The sequence below is a fragment of the Pleurodeles waltl genome, chromosome 10 (genome assembly GCF_031143425.1).
Source record: "Pleurodeles waltl isolate 20211129_DDA chromosome 10, aPleWal1.hap1.20221129, whole genome shotgun sequence".
NCBI classification, from domain to species: domain Eukaryota; kingdom Metazoa; phylum Chordata; class Amphibia; order Caudata; family Salamandridae; genus Pleurodeles; species Pleurodeles waltl.
In genome coordinates this window covers 449,772,750-449,792,714 of record NC_090449.1, presented here as the reverse complement: position 1 = coordinate 449,792,714, position 19,965 = coordinate 449,772,750, and the positions used below count along the sequence as shown (strand labels likewise).

Genomic DNA, 19,965 nt, shown 5'->3' with positions numbered 1-19,965 from the left:
CTTATAAGAGGTTTGATGATAATCTTGTGGCTGTTGCATTTTGGGCTTTACTATTATCTGCTTAGATAATCACTCTATCGGAGCTTGTAGGCTCCATCACTTTTAGCTGTAGTTAGGCGAGGTACCAAAAGGTATTTTCATACCCTCCATATTAAAAACAATTGAGAACAAAATTGACTGAAAAGCAGCAAGGAGTGGTGAAAGATACCCTTCAGTACAGATGTTGACAGAAAAGGAAACTGTCCATTAGCAAGTTTACAGTACCTCTGAATCACCAAAGCTGTAAATGATATCCTGCATTCCTTAAGTCAAACAAACCATAAAAATTCAATTTGCCAGCTAAAGCTCCTTAGATAACTATTACATTTCTTTCCAAATTATCTCAAAGCATATCTAGTTTGGTTGTTCCTACTAGAGTAGACTCATGTGACTGACTTACAGGAACGTATATTTTTCTCAAACCTTGTTCGATTGGTAGTCCCTTATTCTAAAAGAGATGAAGCAGAGATCCAAAAGGGTTTAAATGAAGCATTAGGTAAGAATTGATAGTGGGACACTTTTGGCAGAGTTAAAAGACTTGAATGCCATATCCGTTTAAGTGGTGCTGCATCCCTGAATACTGAAATATGTTTTTTGAAAGAGTGAAGTAAATCTCTTGTGTCACGAGTTCTGACTTGGAAGTAGAGTTATTTTATGCTTTGCTGTGGCTGACTTCGAGGACCATGCAAAGCATTTTAAAAGGTGTCAGAAGGCCTTTGGACTATGTTTGATGTCTAAACAAAACTTAATTATTAAACAACTGTGGTGGGCAGTTTGGATTATCTTCGAAAGAGCAATATGTTACATACAGAGGCCAAGGTATAGGGAGATGGCATGGATCACATAAAAAGCTGATGAGGAATATGATGGCTATGAAAATATCACTGGTACTGATGATTGTCAGAAGGTACACATGAGGTATAGACAGCAGTAGGAGGGTGGGGCTACTCCTACTTTTTAAAGTGCAAAGCTGAAGTTGAAGGCTGAGGCCTAGGCTTTGGGCAACAGGCTGGTTTAACATAACTGGGGCTTATAAGGGGCATCTTATTTATTAGAAAAACCCTTTGAGAACACAAAAAATAAACAGTCCTATGACAACCTAGTTCAATCTTTTGCTCTTTAATACAGTCTTCAACCCTCTAGCCAACACAGGTTTCATCTTAATGGCTGCAGGTCTTCGACTTCATCAGGGCTAAAGACAATCAAAAATCTTAACTGATTTTGAATCATCTCCACTAAACTCTATTATACAATCCTAACTCCTACATTTTTTAATACTTATTTATGATTGGCATTTATCAAATACACATATCTACTATTTCACATTGGTAAATTTCCTTTTTTGGTACAGTCAATTTCAATTTAGCAACTCTCCTAACTCCTACATGTTTCTGACTACACCAAATTCCATACATGTACAAAAACAAAGGCTTGTTATTTTTTTTTGTGGAAACCTAGAATATAAAAATATGTTAATTAAAATACTTATTATTTCTGCCATTTACCTCATCGGATTATCCAAAACAATCAAATGTGGCACATCTAAAAAGTGTCCCTCCATCACCAAGTTTAATTAAAAAAAATAAAGAAAAGACTTCCCAAGTGTCCTGAAATAAAAAAACAAATGTGTATCAAACTTGCATATACTGTGAACCATAAATACACCTAGTATAACAATGTAGCACATACCTCCAATTGTTAATTCATTACATGGTTACTAAACGAAACTAAATAAAAACAGAATGAATAACTGTATACAGACTATGTATAGTCATGAAATAGTCAGACAATGTAAAGTGCAAACTTACCAAATATAGGTTGTATCCAAAGATTTTTTACTGAGAAATGGATCACTTTAGTACCGAACAAGTTTGCAATCATAGAGTAACCAAGAATCTTTCTAATATTAAAAAAAAAGCCAATTATTATACAAGTATGTTCTATCACCCTAGTAGTGTAAAATAATTGCATGTAGGTCATCCATCATTTGTTTTTTTCCTAACATCAGGAAGATTTTTGGTTACTGTACGACAAAACGCGTACTGGTTAGAAGCTTGAAGACTATATTAAAGAACAGAAGATTGGACTACTTCGTTGTAGGGCTGTTTATTTTCTGTGCGCTCAAAGTCTTCTTGTAATAATAGAGCTACTGTGGTTCTTCACGATAACACTGGCACCCAAATACAGACATGTCAAACTCTGTTATCGAAGGGCATATTAGTACTTCACAGTGGGCTTTGTGAATGTACACAAAAGGAGAAATTAAGTTTCATATGTCCAATAACTCACTGTACAACCCATGCCCTGATACCAATTTGTCTCTAAAGTTTCCATATTTGTTGACATGCAGGTGTTCCAGTAATTGGTCCTTCAACACTGCCTGTCATATCAATGTTTAAAGTATTTTTTCTATTGGCCTTTAATACCAAAGTCCTGAGAGGAAGAACTTTTCCTGTTTTGCACGTTGCCATTATTTCATTTCCACATTCTACAATAACTAATAATTCCATTGAGTGGTTTTCCTTTGTGAAATCATTAGACTGTGAAATTAGTATTTCAATATACAAGTTACATGAGTTATCAGACACAATTTTAAGGATCTGGCCATGTTTAATAATACTCAGGAAGCTGCCTGATTTTGCATGCTCTGGTTCTTATGAAGTAACTGCCAAACATGGAAGAGCTTTGAATGAACAAGACATTGGGTTTGAATACTGTCTTTTATCACATGAGGAACAGGCAGTCGGCAAATGAGCTAGTGCTACAAAGTAATTTAGCTTCTATATAACCCCACTCATTCACTTACATTTTTACACTTTTAGCGTGAACAAAAACTAATTCCCAACAATTTTGATCGTTATTTCAACCAACTTCACTTGGACAACCCATACCAAGGTTATTTTGTACACAAAATATTAGACATCCTGCAATGTCTACAGATTTCCATAAATAACATTTGATAAAAACATCACACTGAAATATACAATTCTTCTCTCAAAGGCTGAGCATGTTTACGTCGAAAACAACTAAAACTGAGAAGAATATGGTGTGTGCTTGAATTAATGAATGCTAATGACTCTTTCCTACAGTATTTAAAGCATCAATATAGCTATTATTCTAAAGCTACACACAACAACAATGTAAAAAAGTTCAAATTAATTGTGCCTCTGATATTTCTCCATCAGGTTTTATCTTTGAGATGGCACATATTTACACTGAACGTGAAATTAAACCTTTTGTGCTTGACCAATAACCAAAGTCGTTGAAGTTAGGTTCTCCAAAGTGGTATGTTTTTGCATACATATGCAAAAATGAAAATTATTCTTGAGTCAGGACATTCTAATGAAAATACAGGTATCACAATAATAGATTATTTTTATTGTTCTAACCGCTAGAGCACCTTCCAACTGTAATATTTTGCTCTTATTATGGTTCATAGCTGACAATATCTTCCACTCGATGTGACTGACTGCTGTTGCCATTTGCCCTTTTGGTCTTCCAAAATAACTGCAACGTGTGCACAGTTTAATCTTCATGAATTAAGAAAAGTTAAACAAGCCACCAAATACCAGTAGGTAGTCACCAAATACCAGTAGGTATTGCATGCACAGTTTATACACTGTATAACCCAGGTTTGGGAGCTCTAATCATTCACTGCTGCACTCTCTTTTCTTCTCAGTACTTTTTACAAATGCCTAACCTAGGGATTAAGGCAAACACACTCCGGGTTGTGGGCTGCTCTTCTCAACTGGGGCTCACTTGGCCTCTAAAGCCATGTGTACTTTTACAACTAAAAGACTGGGTAGTTGGCTTGAAAATGTTTTCAATGAGTCTAATTGAGTACAGATCTTTCAATATATGTTTTGATGTATGGCTAAGGGCCACTACTGCCTGAGGCTCTGAACTCTTCTGTAGGTGTGTCGAAGTGCCACCTCCTTAACAGAAGGCAAGGCTGCATTTGATTTAATAGGTTTAATTGGGTTCTCTTTTAAGGGACTCGTCACAAGTTGCATTTCCACTGTGACTAGCCATAGACAGGAATGCTCTTTCCATAATGTGGGTCCTTTGGTGAGTGTTGAGAGTACTCTTCCTGTTAAAGCTTTTGCCACAATCACTGCACAGAAATGGCCGTTCTCCAGTGTGTATTTTATGGTGCGTCGTGAGATTATGCTTCCGGCTGAAGCACTTACCGCATTCAGAGCAACAAAAAGGCCTCTCCCCAGAATGGAGTTTAAGGTGCTTTTTAAGATGTTGCTTCTGGATGAAGCTGCTTCCACATACCATGCAGGCAAATGGTCTCTCTCCTGTGTGAATTCTCTGGTGGTTTGTAAGACTGTGTTTATGATGAAAGATCTTGCCACATTCAGAACATTTATGTGGTCTCCTGTCAGATGAAGATTTTTTGTTACTATGAGTGGCATTTGTGCTGTCAAATATTTTATCCCCCTCCAGAAATGGAACTGTTTGCCCTTCCTCTTTGACTTTTTCCATTTTAATCACACACTCCCTATGAACTAAAGTAGAATTCCATGTTTTTTCACTTAGGTGGATTCTTTGATGTGCTAGAAGAGTTCCCTTGCGATTGAAGCTTCTGCCACAGTCTGCGCACGAGAAGGGCTTCTCCCCAGTGTGAATTCTCTGATGAGTTTTTAGATTGTGCTTTAAACTGAAGCTTTTCCCACAGTCATTACAGGAAAATGGGCGTTCCCCAGTATGGAGCTTCAAGTGCTTAGTGAGATGCTGCTTCTGAATGAAGCGTTTTCCACACTCAGTGCAAGAAAATGGTCTCTCACCAGAATGGATCCGAAGGTGGTTAAGTAAACTGTGTTTGTGAATGAAGTTTTTCCTACAGATACTGCAATAATAGAGACAGTCACCTGACTGAGCCTTAGAATGCAGGATCACAGTTTTTTTGCGCACAATGCTCTTTAGAGACAGTTTTAAGGTAGTTATACCCTCTTCTCTGTGATCATTTCCTTGCAAGACTCCCTCTCCTTTGGAATGGAAAGTAGAACTGGGAGGACTCTGATCTGTATGAAATCTCTTATGCGTCATTAAAGATTCCTTGCGACTAAAGCTTCTTTTGCAGTCTGAGCACTGGAAGGGTTTTTCCCCCGTGTGGACTCTATGATGGGTAATCAAATTATGCTTAAGACTAAAACATTTGCCACACTCATCACATGTGAATGGTTTCTTCACTGTGTGTACTTTCTGGTGTTTCAAAAGATGTTGTTTCTGAATAAATCTCCTTCCACATTCAGTACAAGCAAATGGTCTATCCCCTGTGTGGATCTTGTTATGATTTATCAAGCTACGTTTCTTGATAAAGATCTTACCACATTCACTGCAAGAATAGGGTAACCTCACGTCAGGCAGGAATCCCGGTTTTGTTTTTTTAACTCTCTTGAGGTTCATATCCACCTCCTTTCCATCAAGAACATCTGACTTTTCATCTTGGAGAGATCCCTCAGACAACAGCACTCCCTTGCGACTTGAAACAGATGTGAATTGTCTCTGTCTCATATGTGTTCTCTGATGAATGATGAGTGTTCCCTTACGGTTGAAACGCCTACCACAATCAGTGCATCGGTAGGGCTTTTCTCCTGTATGGATTCGCTGATGGGTCTTTAGATTGTGCTTCAAGCTGAAGCTTTTGCCACAGTCTTGGCAGGCAAATGGTCGTTCACCAGTGTGGAGCCTAAGATGCTTTTTGAGATGCTGTTTCTGGATGAAGCACTTTCCACACTCAGAACATGGGAATGGCCTCTCCCCTGAGTGGATGCGAAGGTGATTTATCAGATTGTGTTTGTGGGTGAAACTCTTGTTACACACAGAACAACTGTGCCTCCTTCCACCTGAAATTATTTTTGTTTGCCTTGCAATACATTTAAGATTACAGGGGTTTTGGTAACAATTATGTGTTTGTGATATCTCTTGCTGGGTAGATTTTTCAGTGCTCAATTCTTTGTTCTTATGACTGAAAGCAGCTCTGAAAGGCTTCTTGTCTGTGTGGAGTCTCTGGTGTGCTTTCAGGGTCCCCTTGCGATTGAACCTTCGCCCACAGTCCATACACCAGTAGGGTTTCTCACCTGTGTGGATTCTCTGGTGGGTTATAAGATTGTGTTTCAGGCTGAAGCTTTTATGGCAAACATTACAAGTAAATGGTCTCTCACCAGTATGAAGCCTCAAGTGCTTGGTAAGATGCTGTTTCTGGATGAAACTTTTCCCACAATCGGAGCAAGGGTAGGGTCTCTCACCAGAGTGAATTCTAAGATGGTTCATTAGACTGTGCTTGTGAATGAAACTTTTGCCACAAACAGTACATTTATAGGGTCTGAAACCAGAACACAGGTTTGATGGTCTTGAAGGCATACTCTCATCATTCAAACTCTGCCCGCTTATGGTGATCATTGTTGTTTTCTCATCCTGGAGATGCTGTTTGTCTGTAGCTACACTTTCTAAGCCATTAACTTTACTCCGGCTACTTAATGTAACCTTAAAATGTTTTTGTGCCATATGAGTTCTCTGAAGGGCTGTGAAATTTTCTTTAGGGCTGAAGCCCTGGTCAAATTCCTCCCAGACATAAGGTTTCTCTCCAGTGTGGACTTTCTGATGACTCAGCAGATTGTGCTTTAAACTGAAACTTTTTCCACATACATTACATGAGAAAGGCTTCTCTCTTGTATGAACTCGCTTGTGCTTGGTGAGATGCTGTTTCTGTACAAAGGTTTTTCCACATGTCATGCAGAGGAATGGTCTCTCACCTGTGTGCATTTTGTAGTGATGCACAAAACTCTGTTGGTGGTGGAAGCTCTTTCCACACTGAGCACAAGTATATAATGTCACACCTAAAGGAGCATTTGCCTGAAGTACTGGAAGATCATTGACATTGGGGTCATGAACCCACTTCTCATCAACAGATATGTTTTCCTCTTTGGGGATCTTTTCAATAGCTATAATGTCCTCCACTTGATTAAATGAACAGTTTGGTTGTATTTGACCCATGTGTGTTCTCTGATGTGACATCATAGTCTCCTTTCGGCTAAAATGCTTACCACATTTCAGACACTCAAATGGTTTTTCTCCAGTGTGGATTCTCTGGTGTGTGATTAGGTTATGCTTCAGGCTGAACCTTTTCCCACATTCATTGCAAACAAATGGTCGCTCCCCGGTATGAAGTTGTAGATGCTTCTTTAAATGTTGCTTCTGTATGAAGTTTCTTCCACACTCCAAGCATTCAAATGGCCTTTCTCCAGTGTGAGTTTGTTGATGCTTTATGAAGTTGTGCTGATGATTGAAGCCTTTTCCACATACGAGGCATACAACTTTTTCAGTTTGGTGGCCTACGTGCTCAAGTGGGGATGACTCCTGGGGCAAATTTTCAATGGAGATTTCACAGTTCTCCACTTTGCAGGATGTCCAGTCCTCAGTTCCTTCCTGAGAAAGCATGTCATGAATGTTCTTTTCTTGGTGTGGCAAATTCATGTTTGGCTCGGTTTTCACAGGACCTTTCCAGGTACAATTGTCATTCATATTCCCATCATCTACAGAAGCAAGAGAAGAAAATATATATTACTTCAAAGTCTAAAAAGAAAATTTAACTCCATGTGTTGTCCTTGTCCTAATATCATACAACACATCCTAAAAGAATCTTCACTCTGATCGAATGTTTACAAACATACCGTGAAAAGGCTTATGCAAGTATCTACATCAAACATTGACAATTAGTAAAACAAGATGCGGAGTGTGTTGCCTAAAATATACATACTGCTTTACTAACCAGCAACAAACACATTTTTAAGTGGGTTAATATTTCAGAGTTTGCGAGAGGCACTGTGAAAGGAACGCTAAAACCAGGGCTATCACAAGGGGTGTGTAGCCGTTGCTAATCATCCTGGACGCTGCTCTAGGCAGGGCCAGGCGCTTCATTTGTCAACTTACGAGAAGATCAATGAGTTAGAGTAAAATGAAAATAGCAATTTCTAACCATGACCCTGTGAATGTAGCCTCAGGAGTAGAGGTGCTTAGAGGAGACAGCCAGTCTCATTTGTTTGTAAGTGGAGGCAGGAGGAGGAATGGCATTTTCTACAAAGGCAATACTGCTGTATACAGTATATTTACTGTCCTATGGGTGACACTACATTGTATGTTTTCCTCCTCCAATAAATATTGACAGTCAAAGATTTTGTGCAGCACAAACATTTCAGTGTTCACACAGATACACAAATAAGAGAGGTATAATTGCGGAAGGGACAGGACAGACAGACTGTGAGATGGGGTGCTTGTTCTGGGAGAAAAGGGGCAATGTAACTCCACCATAAACTGTTTATTTTTAATGTCAATTAGAACATTGGAATGTTGGGGGCTCCATTGCAGACAATGGAGTGCTACGGGCTTTTACTTGCTGGTACAAGCCCAGAGCGTCAACATTCCAATGTTCTTTGTTTACAGCACTAGCTGGGAACAAAGCCTCACAGAGACTGAGGGGAATTTGGCAGAATGTTCTTATAGCCTTAAAACCTGCCTTCGGCTCGGGCCTTTAACACGGGAGCAGGCCTTTAATGGCCAGTAGAGCCCGCTACGGCGGGTTCTAAGGCTATAATGACAAATGCCCCGAGGCCACTTTCAAGATGTTCACTTGTGAATCCCAGTTACATTAAAGAAAACGTAGTCTTTCAGAAATACAAAGAAGGGAGGCACCGCTGATTCATCAACTGCTACAAGACCTTTCATCCGGACTTTAATGCAGCAGTCATGATGAATGGTGAGAATGACACTGCTATACCTGTAAAACCACTGTACCTCCAACAGCATCCTAGGCTAATCATGAATGAAAGTACCCCCTTCACTGCAAAGAAAGACCCCTGTCAGAGGTCAGAGCAGCGTATGCAATCAGAGAACCAAAAATAACCTCAATAGGGAGGACGCTTGCTCTCTCTAGGACCTTCAAGCAGAATCCATGCTAAAATGGGGGTGATGCTTTCCACTACATAGTAATTCAATACAGATGATGCTGGAAACGCCATTAGGAACCGAGGACAACAGATTTCACTACAAAGGGCCCCATACTCTCATATCATATTGCAGCTGCCGTAATGAAATGTGCAATACATCCTTGGAGAAAGAGGAACCATGTGCTCTCTAAACTCAGCGCAACAGCCATAAGAAAAAGGGCAAAGCCTTCCTCTACAGAGGAGGCCCATACTTTATGTCAACGCAGAGCCCCAATACAATCTGCTAAAAACAAATGGTATGCTCCACATGAAAGGATTGTAGCTAGGGTGCGATAGGCAGTGCACAATACATTACTGCCTGAAATAGTGCTCTAATCAGTCTTGCGTATCTCTATGACAAAGAAGGGAAGCACACGCCTCCCTCTAAACATAGAATACCTCTTAGGGTCAGACATAAAAGAAGGACTAAATACTTTACTGTCGCTTTTATATCTGGCCTGTCCCAATTTTTTGTGTAGCATGTGTCCCTATACATGTGTGCATATATATATATATATATATATATATACACACACACATATATACACATATACACATGTGCATATATACATGTACATACACACACATATATAGACACACACACACATATATATATATATATATATACACATACACACACACATTTACAAAACTACATATAAGGTTTGACCTCCAACCCGGCCCCTATCTCTGCTCCCCACTCCCTCTCTCTGCTGGGAGCAGACTGGGGACTGTGTTGCCTGACAGTAACAGATACATTATTTTAATGATTTCATACTTTGTAGGCGTCTTTAACTTGTGCTTCCCTAGATGATTTAACCTTTGTCCCAAAAACTGGGACATTTATTTAATGATCAGACCTTTGTCCCCAAAACCAGGACATTTATTTAAAATTAAGAGAAGCGTCGGGACACCGGGAGAGTCCTCTAAAAACCGGGACTGTCTGGGAAAATCCGGGGCGTCTGGTCACCCTAATACCTCTATGCCTGGAAGAAACCATCCTTTTTTAAGTATTAAAGACGCGATTAGTCATGTTTAAGTATAGCCATAAGGCTGCACTATATCTAATGTCATGAATAAAAACAGCTTCTATTGCAGTTTGCTTTTCCTCTCTTCTGTTTAAATATGTGGAACAAAAAGCACATTCCATAGACATATTGTGATAAAGAAAGTTCAAAGCAGAAATAAGCCTGACCCAGTACTTACAAAACGGTATTTTTTCTAAACTCACCAAGGAAGATTTATTAAATGTTGATAATTAGATACCTGGCAAAGTGATTGCCTGAGACAGCTTACCTTTAGTCTAGGCTGCTAACACACTTGCATGTGAACCACTGACAATCTTTCTCATGCAGCTACCTAGACTGGTGGTTTCCAGGCAGTGAAAAGATTTTGTTTTTTTGTTGACCTCTGAAGCAAAAGTCTGTTTACCTTTACCTCAGGTTGAGGTAAACTGACTTGTGCATTGCGCAGATAAAAGTATAAGGGTACTGAAATTTTGCTACTGTCAACTGTAAATCTGTTATTCCATGACAGTGTTGGGAGGAGACCAATTGGTGGAAATTAGCTAGGGCAGCCCTACTGACGGATAATGAAACCTTTTGGCACCTCATGGCTACCTTTGGTAGTGAGTGAGGATGATTTTTTTATACACCGTCATCGCGGTGAATCACATTTTAATAAATTATACTCTGTAGTAGAAGTGCTCTCTGCACAAGTTGTCAAATGAGGCGAGATCAATGTGATAGACAGGGGGAACCCTGAGTCAATTTTCTTCACTATGGAGGAAACCATTGCAGCCATAGAAAGTATGAAACACGTGAAGGCATCTGGCCTGGATAGAATTCCTAGTGACTTCTATAGCTTTGAGCCTAAAGAAAGAAGTAAATCTCCAATTTGATCGCTAGAGGGGCAGATATTCCAGAAGCCTGTAAACCAGTGGAAATGATCCCTCGTTTACAAGAAAGGGGACTAAGGAGGCCCCATTAACTTTACATCTATCAGCTTAATAGATGTGGCCTATAACATTTTCAGCAAACAGTTATTGGTCAGGATCCAGACTTAGATGGAGGAAAAACAGATATTGTCACATCTACAAGCAGGATTTAGGTCCAATACTAGCACCATAGATCAGGTGTTTTGGTTTCTGCTGGTCATATGGAATGGGGTTTAATCAGCAAGGGTCACCTATATGTTGTATTTGTGGATCTTAACTCGCCCTTTGTTTAAATACCTAAAGAGAAGTTATGGGCCACACTAAAGGAATTGGGGATCCTGACAGAACTGTTGAACTTGGTAATCCGCCTACACAAGGAGAATTTTGCACACGTCAGGTGTGGTAGAGAAGGCACACTGGCAGGCACTATAAATTTCGCTTGTGGGGTCTGTCAGGGCTGTGTGCTAGTCCCAACCCTTTTCATATTATATATGAACAGGCTACTTAACAAGCTTTACGATTCTAAGGGAGATCCCCCAAAACTAGCAGGCCAGCCAGTTCCAGCTCTCTTCTTCGCTGATGACACACTACTCATTTCTAAGACTTGCGTGGGCCTATAAAATATTCTGGACAGGTGCACAGAGGTACGTGAGTTGTGCAGTATAGAAATCAATGGTCTGAAAACTAAGTTCATGACCTTCCGCCCCAAAAAGTCCTTTAAGGGCAAATTGAAGCTTGGTCTTAAGTATCTGGAGAAGGTCAAATAATTTGACTACTCAGGTGTAAGGCTGGCAAGTATTTTGTCTTGGTCAGCCCAAATCCTGAAAAGTTAAATGTTTCTTCAACATGTCAGAGTCGCAGTGGTGAAGAGACTTAGGGAGTCAAATCATCGTCCTATTTCCCCCCCACTGGAAATCTATCGCACTCGGGGATTAAGAACTGCCCTCTGTGGAGCAGAACTATGGGGCTTTGGTAATGTAAAAAGGCTAGAGATGGTAGAGAGCCATTTTGTCAATGCCGAACAGTATCCCACTTGTCCCGATGCTTCTTGACTTGAGAATGAAGTCTATATCACATACAGCCATATTGAAACCATTGCTATACTGGATTAAGATTTGGAAAGGTAAATCACAGATAACAATTAAGCAAGCTGTGTCTTGGTTAAAAGCATTAAATGTTTGGGGAAGAGCCCTTGGCTCCAAAATGCTGCTGTATAAACTGAACCTGGAAGAAACCTGCGACAACCTGGAAAAGCAGGATGACGGGTTGGCAGCAAAACTAAAGGCAATATATTGAGACTATACCTTAGCTGACTGGCTATTTGTAACAGCACATGGCACCTTAACAAATGGATTTATTGATATAAAATGTATGAGATAATTTTGGGCCATTTTGAACCTCCAGTTGCTAGATCATTTTGTTTAAAATTAAGGTATGGCACTCTACCTGTCAACAAAGTAAAAAGTAATTGGAAAGTCGGCTCCACAAACTCCTGCCCAGCATGTAATTGTACCTCTGAATCGCTGGAACATTTCCAATTCTTTTGTCCTGCTTACTTAAAAACCAGGAGAAGGTGGATAATTTCTGTGTGTCGGTCACTCTGTCTCACAACATGTTGTAACAATGCACATCCTAAAAAAAACATAGGGCGAAGAGTATTCCCAGTATCAAGATACTTGATGTATGCTTGGCCTATAAATGGTAAACTCAAAACACTCAAGCTACCGCATGCCTACTACCTCTTTGTATATGCATTCTCCCTTGGTACATTTTGTTAAAAGTGTTGTAGATGCTACAAGATTTGCACTTTTATGTATAAAGGTATTTGACCTTTGGTAATCCAGATGATGCAGTTCCCAAACTTGTATAGCAGTCGAATTGACCGTCTCAAAAATGTTATTGTGCAATATTGTTAAAATACTTTTTATGTACTAATTTGACAAATGTATAAAATTTATACATGCATCAGCATTAGTTTACTAATGCATGGAATGTTTGTGAGCTGCGTAAGCATGAGCACTTTATTGCTAGGTATTTTAGTGAGAGTCTAATGATTTGTTCTTATCTACAGTGTCACATAATTGTGATTCTAAGATGATGTGGTTTAAACTGGTGCTGTATTGCATTTTTCTTTCTGTAATATATAAAACAAGGGGAGTGACATGGAACTCCTGTCATGCTCCGTGACTATGAGTTTTTGCCTGGAGCAGCAATGGCGGGCGGACGCGGAAGATCGCGCCGCACTGAATCAAGCGGCTCAGCGGCTGGTGGTCCCCAGAAGTTGTGGGGGTCAGTGTAAGGAGACTACTGCAGATACTTTTCCTGGATTTGAAGGAGTGAAAAATACAGCAAAAAATAAATAAATTCGGAAATAACCAGTCGCTGGCAGGGGTGTGAGGTCAAAGTGTGGCAGGTCAGGTGTGGGCAGGGGCATTTTACAATCAGCCATCAGATGTCCTTTCAAAATTAGTATTGCACCCCCCCCCCCAAAAAAAAAAAGACAGTAAACAATAAGGCAGAATAGCTACGTCGCAAGCCTGCCCAGAAAGAGGGAAAACTTTGACCATTTTCGATCTTCGGCCATTCTTGCATTCAGCCCGGTTTATGGTACAGGGGTCTTGGGAGCACGACAGAAGTGGTTTGTGTCTATGTGGATGCGGCTGCTTTCCCTTGCAACCCCTGCTACTCCTGCCACTCACTTTTTTGGTTTCTACACCCCCGTATTCAAGGCATTCAAGTTACCTATTTGGCTGCCACTCCCTATAGCCTTATTGACCCCACTTCAGTTTCGTCTGGACTTATCCCCCTCATAGGGTTCCCCCCTCCCCCGAGTACAATGAAACGTATGACTCAGGATGGTGGCCCTAAAGCACGGACAGTGGCAAAACACACGAAACTCTTGACTCCTGCCTTGGGCAGATATAGGCACAGCTCTCATCAACAAGATGGATCAATCGCTCTTAGAGACTCTGCAGGGAGCCAGGACTCTACACCTTCTTTACCGGGTCTCTCTGTCATGTTCGAGCCCGGCATAGTGGAAGATTCTGCACAATCAGCAGTGCACTCGCCCGATCCGCGTTTTCAAGATGGTTCGACAGGTGCGACTTCCTCTTTATCATCAACCTTAGTATTATCAAATAATCTCCCTCCTGCTCACTCTACGAAATCCTCTCAATATAAGGGGAAATCTTTGGCGATACTTGCTTATCCGCTTATTTCAAATTTTTCCAGCAATGCTAAAGAACCACCTAAAGCGACCGCAGGAGGCTCATTAAAAGAGGGAGGACCTGAGAGTACAATTCTGCCAAAAGAAGAAACTGCAACTAACATCACAATACCTCCCGCCAATGCCACTGCTGTGGTGTCAAGAGGATCAAGGATATTTAATCCAACTTCAGAGAACCTAGCAACCAATGCTTTGTTTTCGACATCTAGCTCTTTACAGAACCCCCTCATTACGGTGAATACAGAAGGGGTCACTAATATTACCGCAACAATGGAGGAGTTGATGGGCCAGATCTTAGTGGAACTTCGAGCCATAAAAGTTTCTCAGGAAGAAACTCATAAGGAAACAAAGGAACAGTTGAATCAACTTAATACTCATTTAACTCTTCTTTCAACTAGAGTATCACAGGTGGAACAAAGGGTCTCGGATTTAGAGGACACCAATAACCAAGTGGCGACGAGAACATCTCGGGTTCAATCCGAACTAAAGATCTTCAAAACAAGCTGGACAAGATGGAAAACAGATCACGGCGTTCCAACCTTAGATTTGTAGGGGTTCTGGAGGAGATGAAAGCTGGCTCATCTGTAACTAAGGTGGTGTCCGAACTTATTGGTAAAATCATTCTTCCGGACAGGGCATAACCAGAAGGAGATTTATCCATTATGAGGGCCCATTGAGTACCCTTTGTGCGTCCTGTTAATTCAAAGTATCCACGTACTATTCTGGTTAATTTTGGTGACTTTAAAATAAAGGAGCAAATTATTTTTCAAGCCAGGAAAGTACGCGAATTTAAATTGGACAATAGTTCTAGCTTTCGTGTGTTTTTAGACCTGTCAGTGGCAGCAGCCCATCGGCGTCGGGAGTTTGTCGGACTAACTGATGATTTCAAAAGATGGGGGTCCCGGCTGGTATAGTGCAACTAGCGAAACTGAAAGTATTGTACAAGGGTCAAGCAAAAGTCTTCCAAAATGTCTAGGAAGCCAGGAACGTTTTGCAGCATGTAAAAAAGCAAGGAAACAGTTAGTGAAAGGAGAAGGCTTCATGTTTAGTACATCAGGCCATTTTTCGCATATTACATGTTGATGTTTTGGTGTTTTAATATTGTATGCTTTTCATGGTTAAGTAGGAACTTACATCTGTTTCTCTTCGTAGGCTAGGGCACAAGGATAGTAGTTATTGACAAGAGGTGTAGGGGATGTGAAATGTACGGGGGTAAGGGGAGGGGGTAGGGGGAAGTGTCAGGGTCGCTCAAGGTATTTTTTTTTTTCTCTTCGATTGGACAATTAGCTTTTGTATGCTGGTGTCAGTGTGGTTCCTCCGCCTTGCTGCTCTTTTTGAGGCCAAGGCTCTACCGGTGCCACGTCAATGCACCCTAATGTTGGGGTTTTTTTAGCACAGGGAGGGGGGAGGTGCACTGTCTGATGGATTCATGACGGGTTGGATCTGTCGGGGTAGAGAGGGGAAGGGAGGGGGAGAGTTTTACAGGGGGGATGGGAGGGTTTAAAAGGGATTTATAACGAAAAATGCAGGTGCTAGTCATCCAACTTAATTGTTTGCCTGAGGAAAAAACACAAGACAAAAGTTTAGTTAAACTAATAGTACGAGGGCGATGGGATTTAGCAGGAAGGAATAGCATTTTGTGTAAGGATGGAATCTAAATTAAGAGTAGCCTCCTGTAATTTGAATGGGGCCAACAACAATGTGAAATTTTGTGCTGCGCTTAGCTGGCCTGCAACAGCACAGGTTCAAGTGCTTCTTGTACAGGAGACACATTTAAAGCTTAATACTAAGCTACCTAGACTTCCGCCATACATTGGCAATTCTTTTTATGCTTCAGTGGATGCCGCAGTACGAGGCGTGGCAATCTTGTTCTCCAGGAGATTCGTAGGGAAAATAAATAGGGTTGTTCGACACCCACAGGCGAGATGGATAATAGTCTCCACAACAATGGTAGATAAGGAGGCCCATTTCATTAGCTATTATGGTCCGATAGAGGATGATATAAAGCCAATGAGACACTATATACGCATCTTTCCCTTCTTCAAGGGTATTTTATAATAATAGGAGGGGACTTTAATGTTATGCCAAATACTTTGTGGGACTCATCACATAAGAATAAAGCACAGAAGAAACCAAAAACTTCTCAATATCTGGCAAAACTGATACAAGAGTTAGGTTTAGTAGATGAGTGGCAAGCTGACCATCTGTATGTTAAAGAGTACACATGTTATTCTAAAAGGTATAATACGGCTTCAAGAATTGATTTTATTCTGGTCTCATTTAGATTAAAATGGCACTGAACAGGAATACTCGCAAACTCTTTCTCAGACCATTCAGTTCCTTGGGTCGATTTTGAGGACTTCAAGGATTCGGCTAATCAGCATCGTCGTTCACAATGGCACCTTGATAGGTGGCTTTTGGCAGATGAAGACTGGGTAACCTACTCAAAGTATTAGTAACTGATTTTTTGGAGATAAATAAGGGACCGCCCCTGTTTTTTATATTTGGGGAGCCGTTAAGTCCTTCATACGAGAGGAGGCTATCTCTTTCAAAGCCCATCTAGGTAGAACAGCTTGTGAAAAGAGCTCTAAACTGCAAAATGAGCTAGAACAGGTATTAAGAAAAAAGCAACTATTTTCTACTCCGGACTAAGGCTAATCTAAGAAATGTCTTTTTTTCTAAGGAAATACTTAATAGGCATACTAGTTATCAACGTCAATATGAAGAAAGTGAGCACGCCAGTAGATTTCTTGCTTGGTCAATCAAAAAGCGTGCCAGTATTAACTTAGTAAAAGCCATCTTCGATGAAGAGCAGGGTAGGATGGTCATGCATTCTAAGGAGATCAAAAAAGTATTTCTCTCACACTACATTAAGCTATATACAGAGGAAAAACAAGTAAATAATTTACAAATTCAACAATATCTAGATACAATATTTCTACCTAGGCTAGATGCGGAGGCACAGAATTTATTACTATCTCCTATTACTTCCCGAGAAGTTATTAGAGTAATAAGGGATGCTTCCAACGGTAAAGCTTCAGGTGAGGACGGCCTCCCGGCAGAAATTTACAAAATTTTAGAAGATAAAATCGTTGATATATTAACAAATTTATTTAATGCAATGCTAGAAGGAGTAGAGGTTCCCTCAGAATTTTCAAGAGCAATTGTGGTTAGTTTTATTAAAAAAGACAAACCACCGGAATATCCTGGTTCATTTTTTTGTAAACAAATTTTATTGCATTTCTTAACGGCAATAAGTAGGAAATTCAACACTTGTGAGTACATAGCAATAAAAAATTAAAAAAACAACTTTTACATACTCATAAGACCAGTGATCTCCAACCTACTCATTCTCACTTAACTAGCATTCTATTGTCCTGTTATCTACCCTACTCCCCCTCCCTCAACCTCCCCAACTGTACCCTCCCCCCAGTGATGATACTAGTAGTATGCCTAGATTGTCGTTTTGTGTGTAGATGTGATATGAAGGAGTCAGCCCTCTGCTCTTAACGTGTACGTGGTTCTCCGAATAGCCTACACCTAGAATCTCACCTCTGGGTCATCTTGCACTGCAACTATTTGTTGGGACTGTTGACAGTTTCAAAATGGCATCTTATCACCCTTCGCACAGGGGGACTGGTTCAACCCGGCTTTCTTCTTTAAAGGAATCAAGTAATGCATCCCAGCATTGTGCCGCCCCCAGGGGCCGTCTACCCCTTCTCTCCTCACTATGAAGGACAGAGCTCTCACATCCAGCCCATCTAATTAGCTCCCTGGACCACTGGGACAATCTTGGTCCAATCGGCTTTTTCCAGGATATCGCTATTTCCCTCTTGGCCAACACGAAGGCCAGATCCCTGAATCTGTTGGTTATTTTGTACTTAGCCGTGCGTGGAAACCACCCTAGCAAACATTGCCCTATCGTGCAAGGGGCTTCTCTTCCCATCGCTCCAGACACCAGTCTACACACCCCTGCCCAAAATCCCTCCGCAACAGGGAAGTTCCAGAACATATGTCCAAATTCAGCCCTCTCCAACCCGCACCTCGGGCATCCCAATCCCTCCACCCCAAAGTATCTGCTGATCCGAACAGTTAGGAGCGCACCTGCCTGACATCCCAGCAATTAATCTGCCCCATTGCATCATGGTAGATGTAGTATCTTCAAAAAACGAACTCCATTAATTTTTAAATATTTCACCTTTAAGTAGGTACAGCCTTTACTGTGCATCTCTGGACACATGTGTTTCTGGGTTAGTCCCTTCTTCAGCAGAGAACATATTTGCGGGGTGCTGGGAATGCTGCCATAAATCACCCGGTTTCAGTACCTCTTTCCTGGCCTGCTGGTGCCTGCTCCAGAGCTCGTCAGCCCAGTAGCTCAAGGGAGCCTTTAAAGTCACAAACAGTTAGGAGCGCACCTGCCTGACATCCCAGCAATTAATCTGCCCCATTGCATCATGGTAGATGTAGTATCTTCAAAAAACGAACTCCATTACTTTTTAAATATTTCACCTTTAAGTAGGTACAGCCTTTACTGTGCATCTCTGGACACATGTGTTTCTGGGTTAGTCCCTTCTTCAGCAGAGAACATATTTGCGGGGTGCTGGGAATGCTGCCATAAATCACCCGGTTTCAGTACCTCTTTCCTGGCCTGCTGGTGCCTGCTCCAGAGCTCGTCAGCCCAGTAGCTCAAGGGAGCCTTTAAAGTCACAAACAGTTAGGAGCGCACCTGCCTGACATCCCGGCAATTAATCTGCCCCATTGCATCATGGTAGATGTAGTATCTTCAAAAAACGAACTCCATTAATTTTTAAATATTTCACCTTTAAGTAGGTACAGCCTTTACTGTGCATCTCTGGACACATGTGTTTCTGGGTTAGTCCCTTCTTCAGCAGAGAACATATTTGCGGGGTGCTGGGAATGCTGCCATAAATCACCCGGTTTCAGTACCTCTTTCCTGGCCTGCTGGTGCCTGCTCCAGAGCTCGTCAGCCCAGTAGCTCAAGGGAGCCTTTAAAGTCACAAACAGTTAGGAGCGCACCTGCCTGACATCCCAGCAATTAATCTGCCCCATTGCATCATGGTAGATGTAGTATCTTCAAAAAACGAACTCCATTAATTTTTAAATATTTCACCTTTAAGTAGGTACAGCCTTTACTGTGCATCTCTGGACACATGTGTTTCTGGGTTAGTCCCTTCTTCAGCAGAGAACATATTTGCGGGGTGCTGGGAATGCTGCCATAAATCCCCCGGTTTCAGTACCTCTTTCCTGGCACAACTGTTTGTGACTTTAAAGGCTCCCTTGAGCTACTGGGCTGACGAGCTCTGGAGCAGGCACCAGCAGGCCAGGAAAGAGGTACTGAAACCGGGTGATTTATGGCAGCATTCCCAGCACCCCGCAAATATGTTCTCTGCTGAAGAAGGGACTAACCCAGAAACACATGTGTCCAGAGATGCACAGTAAAGGCTGTACCTACTTAAAGGTGAAATATTTAAAAATTAATGGAGTTCGTTTTTTGAAGATACTACATCTACCATGATGCAATGGGGCAGATTAATTGCTGGGATGTCAGGCAGGTGCGCTCCTAACTGTTTGTGACTTTAAAGGCTCCCTTGAGCTACTGGGCTGACGAGCTCTGGAGCAGGCACCAGCAGGCCAGGAAAGAGGTACTGAAACCGGGTGATTTATGGCAGCATTCCCAGCACCCCGCAAATATGTTCTCTGCTGAAGAAGGGACTAACCCAGAAACACATGTGTCCAGAGATGCACAGTAA

The 19,965-nt window shown here is 41.3% G+C and overlaps 1 protein-coding gene across 1 annotated transcript in view; it reads right to left on the bottom strand.

The window, feature by feature from the left end:
- Positions 1–1,142: 1,142 nt before the first annotated feature.
- The window catches only part of LOC138261606 (zinc finger protein 585A-like), a 78,985-nt gene continuing 60,162 nt past the window's right edge, over positions 1,143–19,965 (bottom strand). The window contains exon 2 of the mRNA XM_069210717.1: positions 1,143–7,583. Coding sequence (XP_069066818.1) covers positions 4,012–7,583 — 3,572 coding nt within the window. The 3' untranslated portion in view covers positions 1,143–4,011. The remainder of the gene's footprint in view (positions 7,584–19,965) is intronic.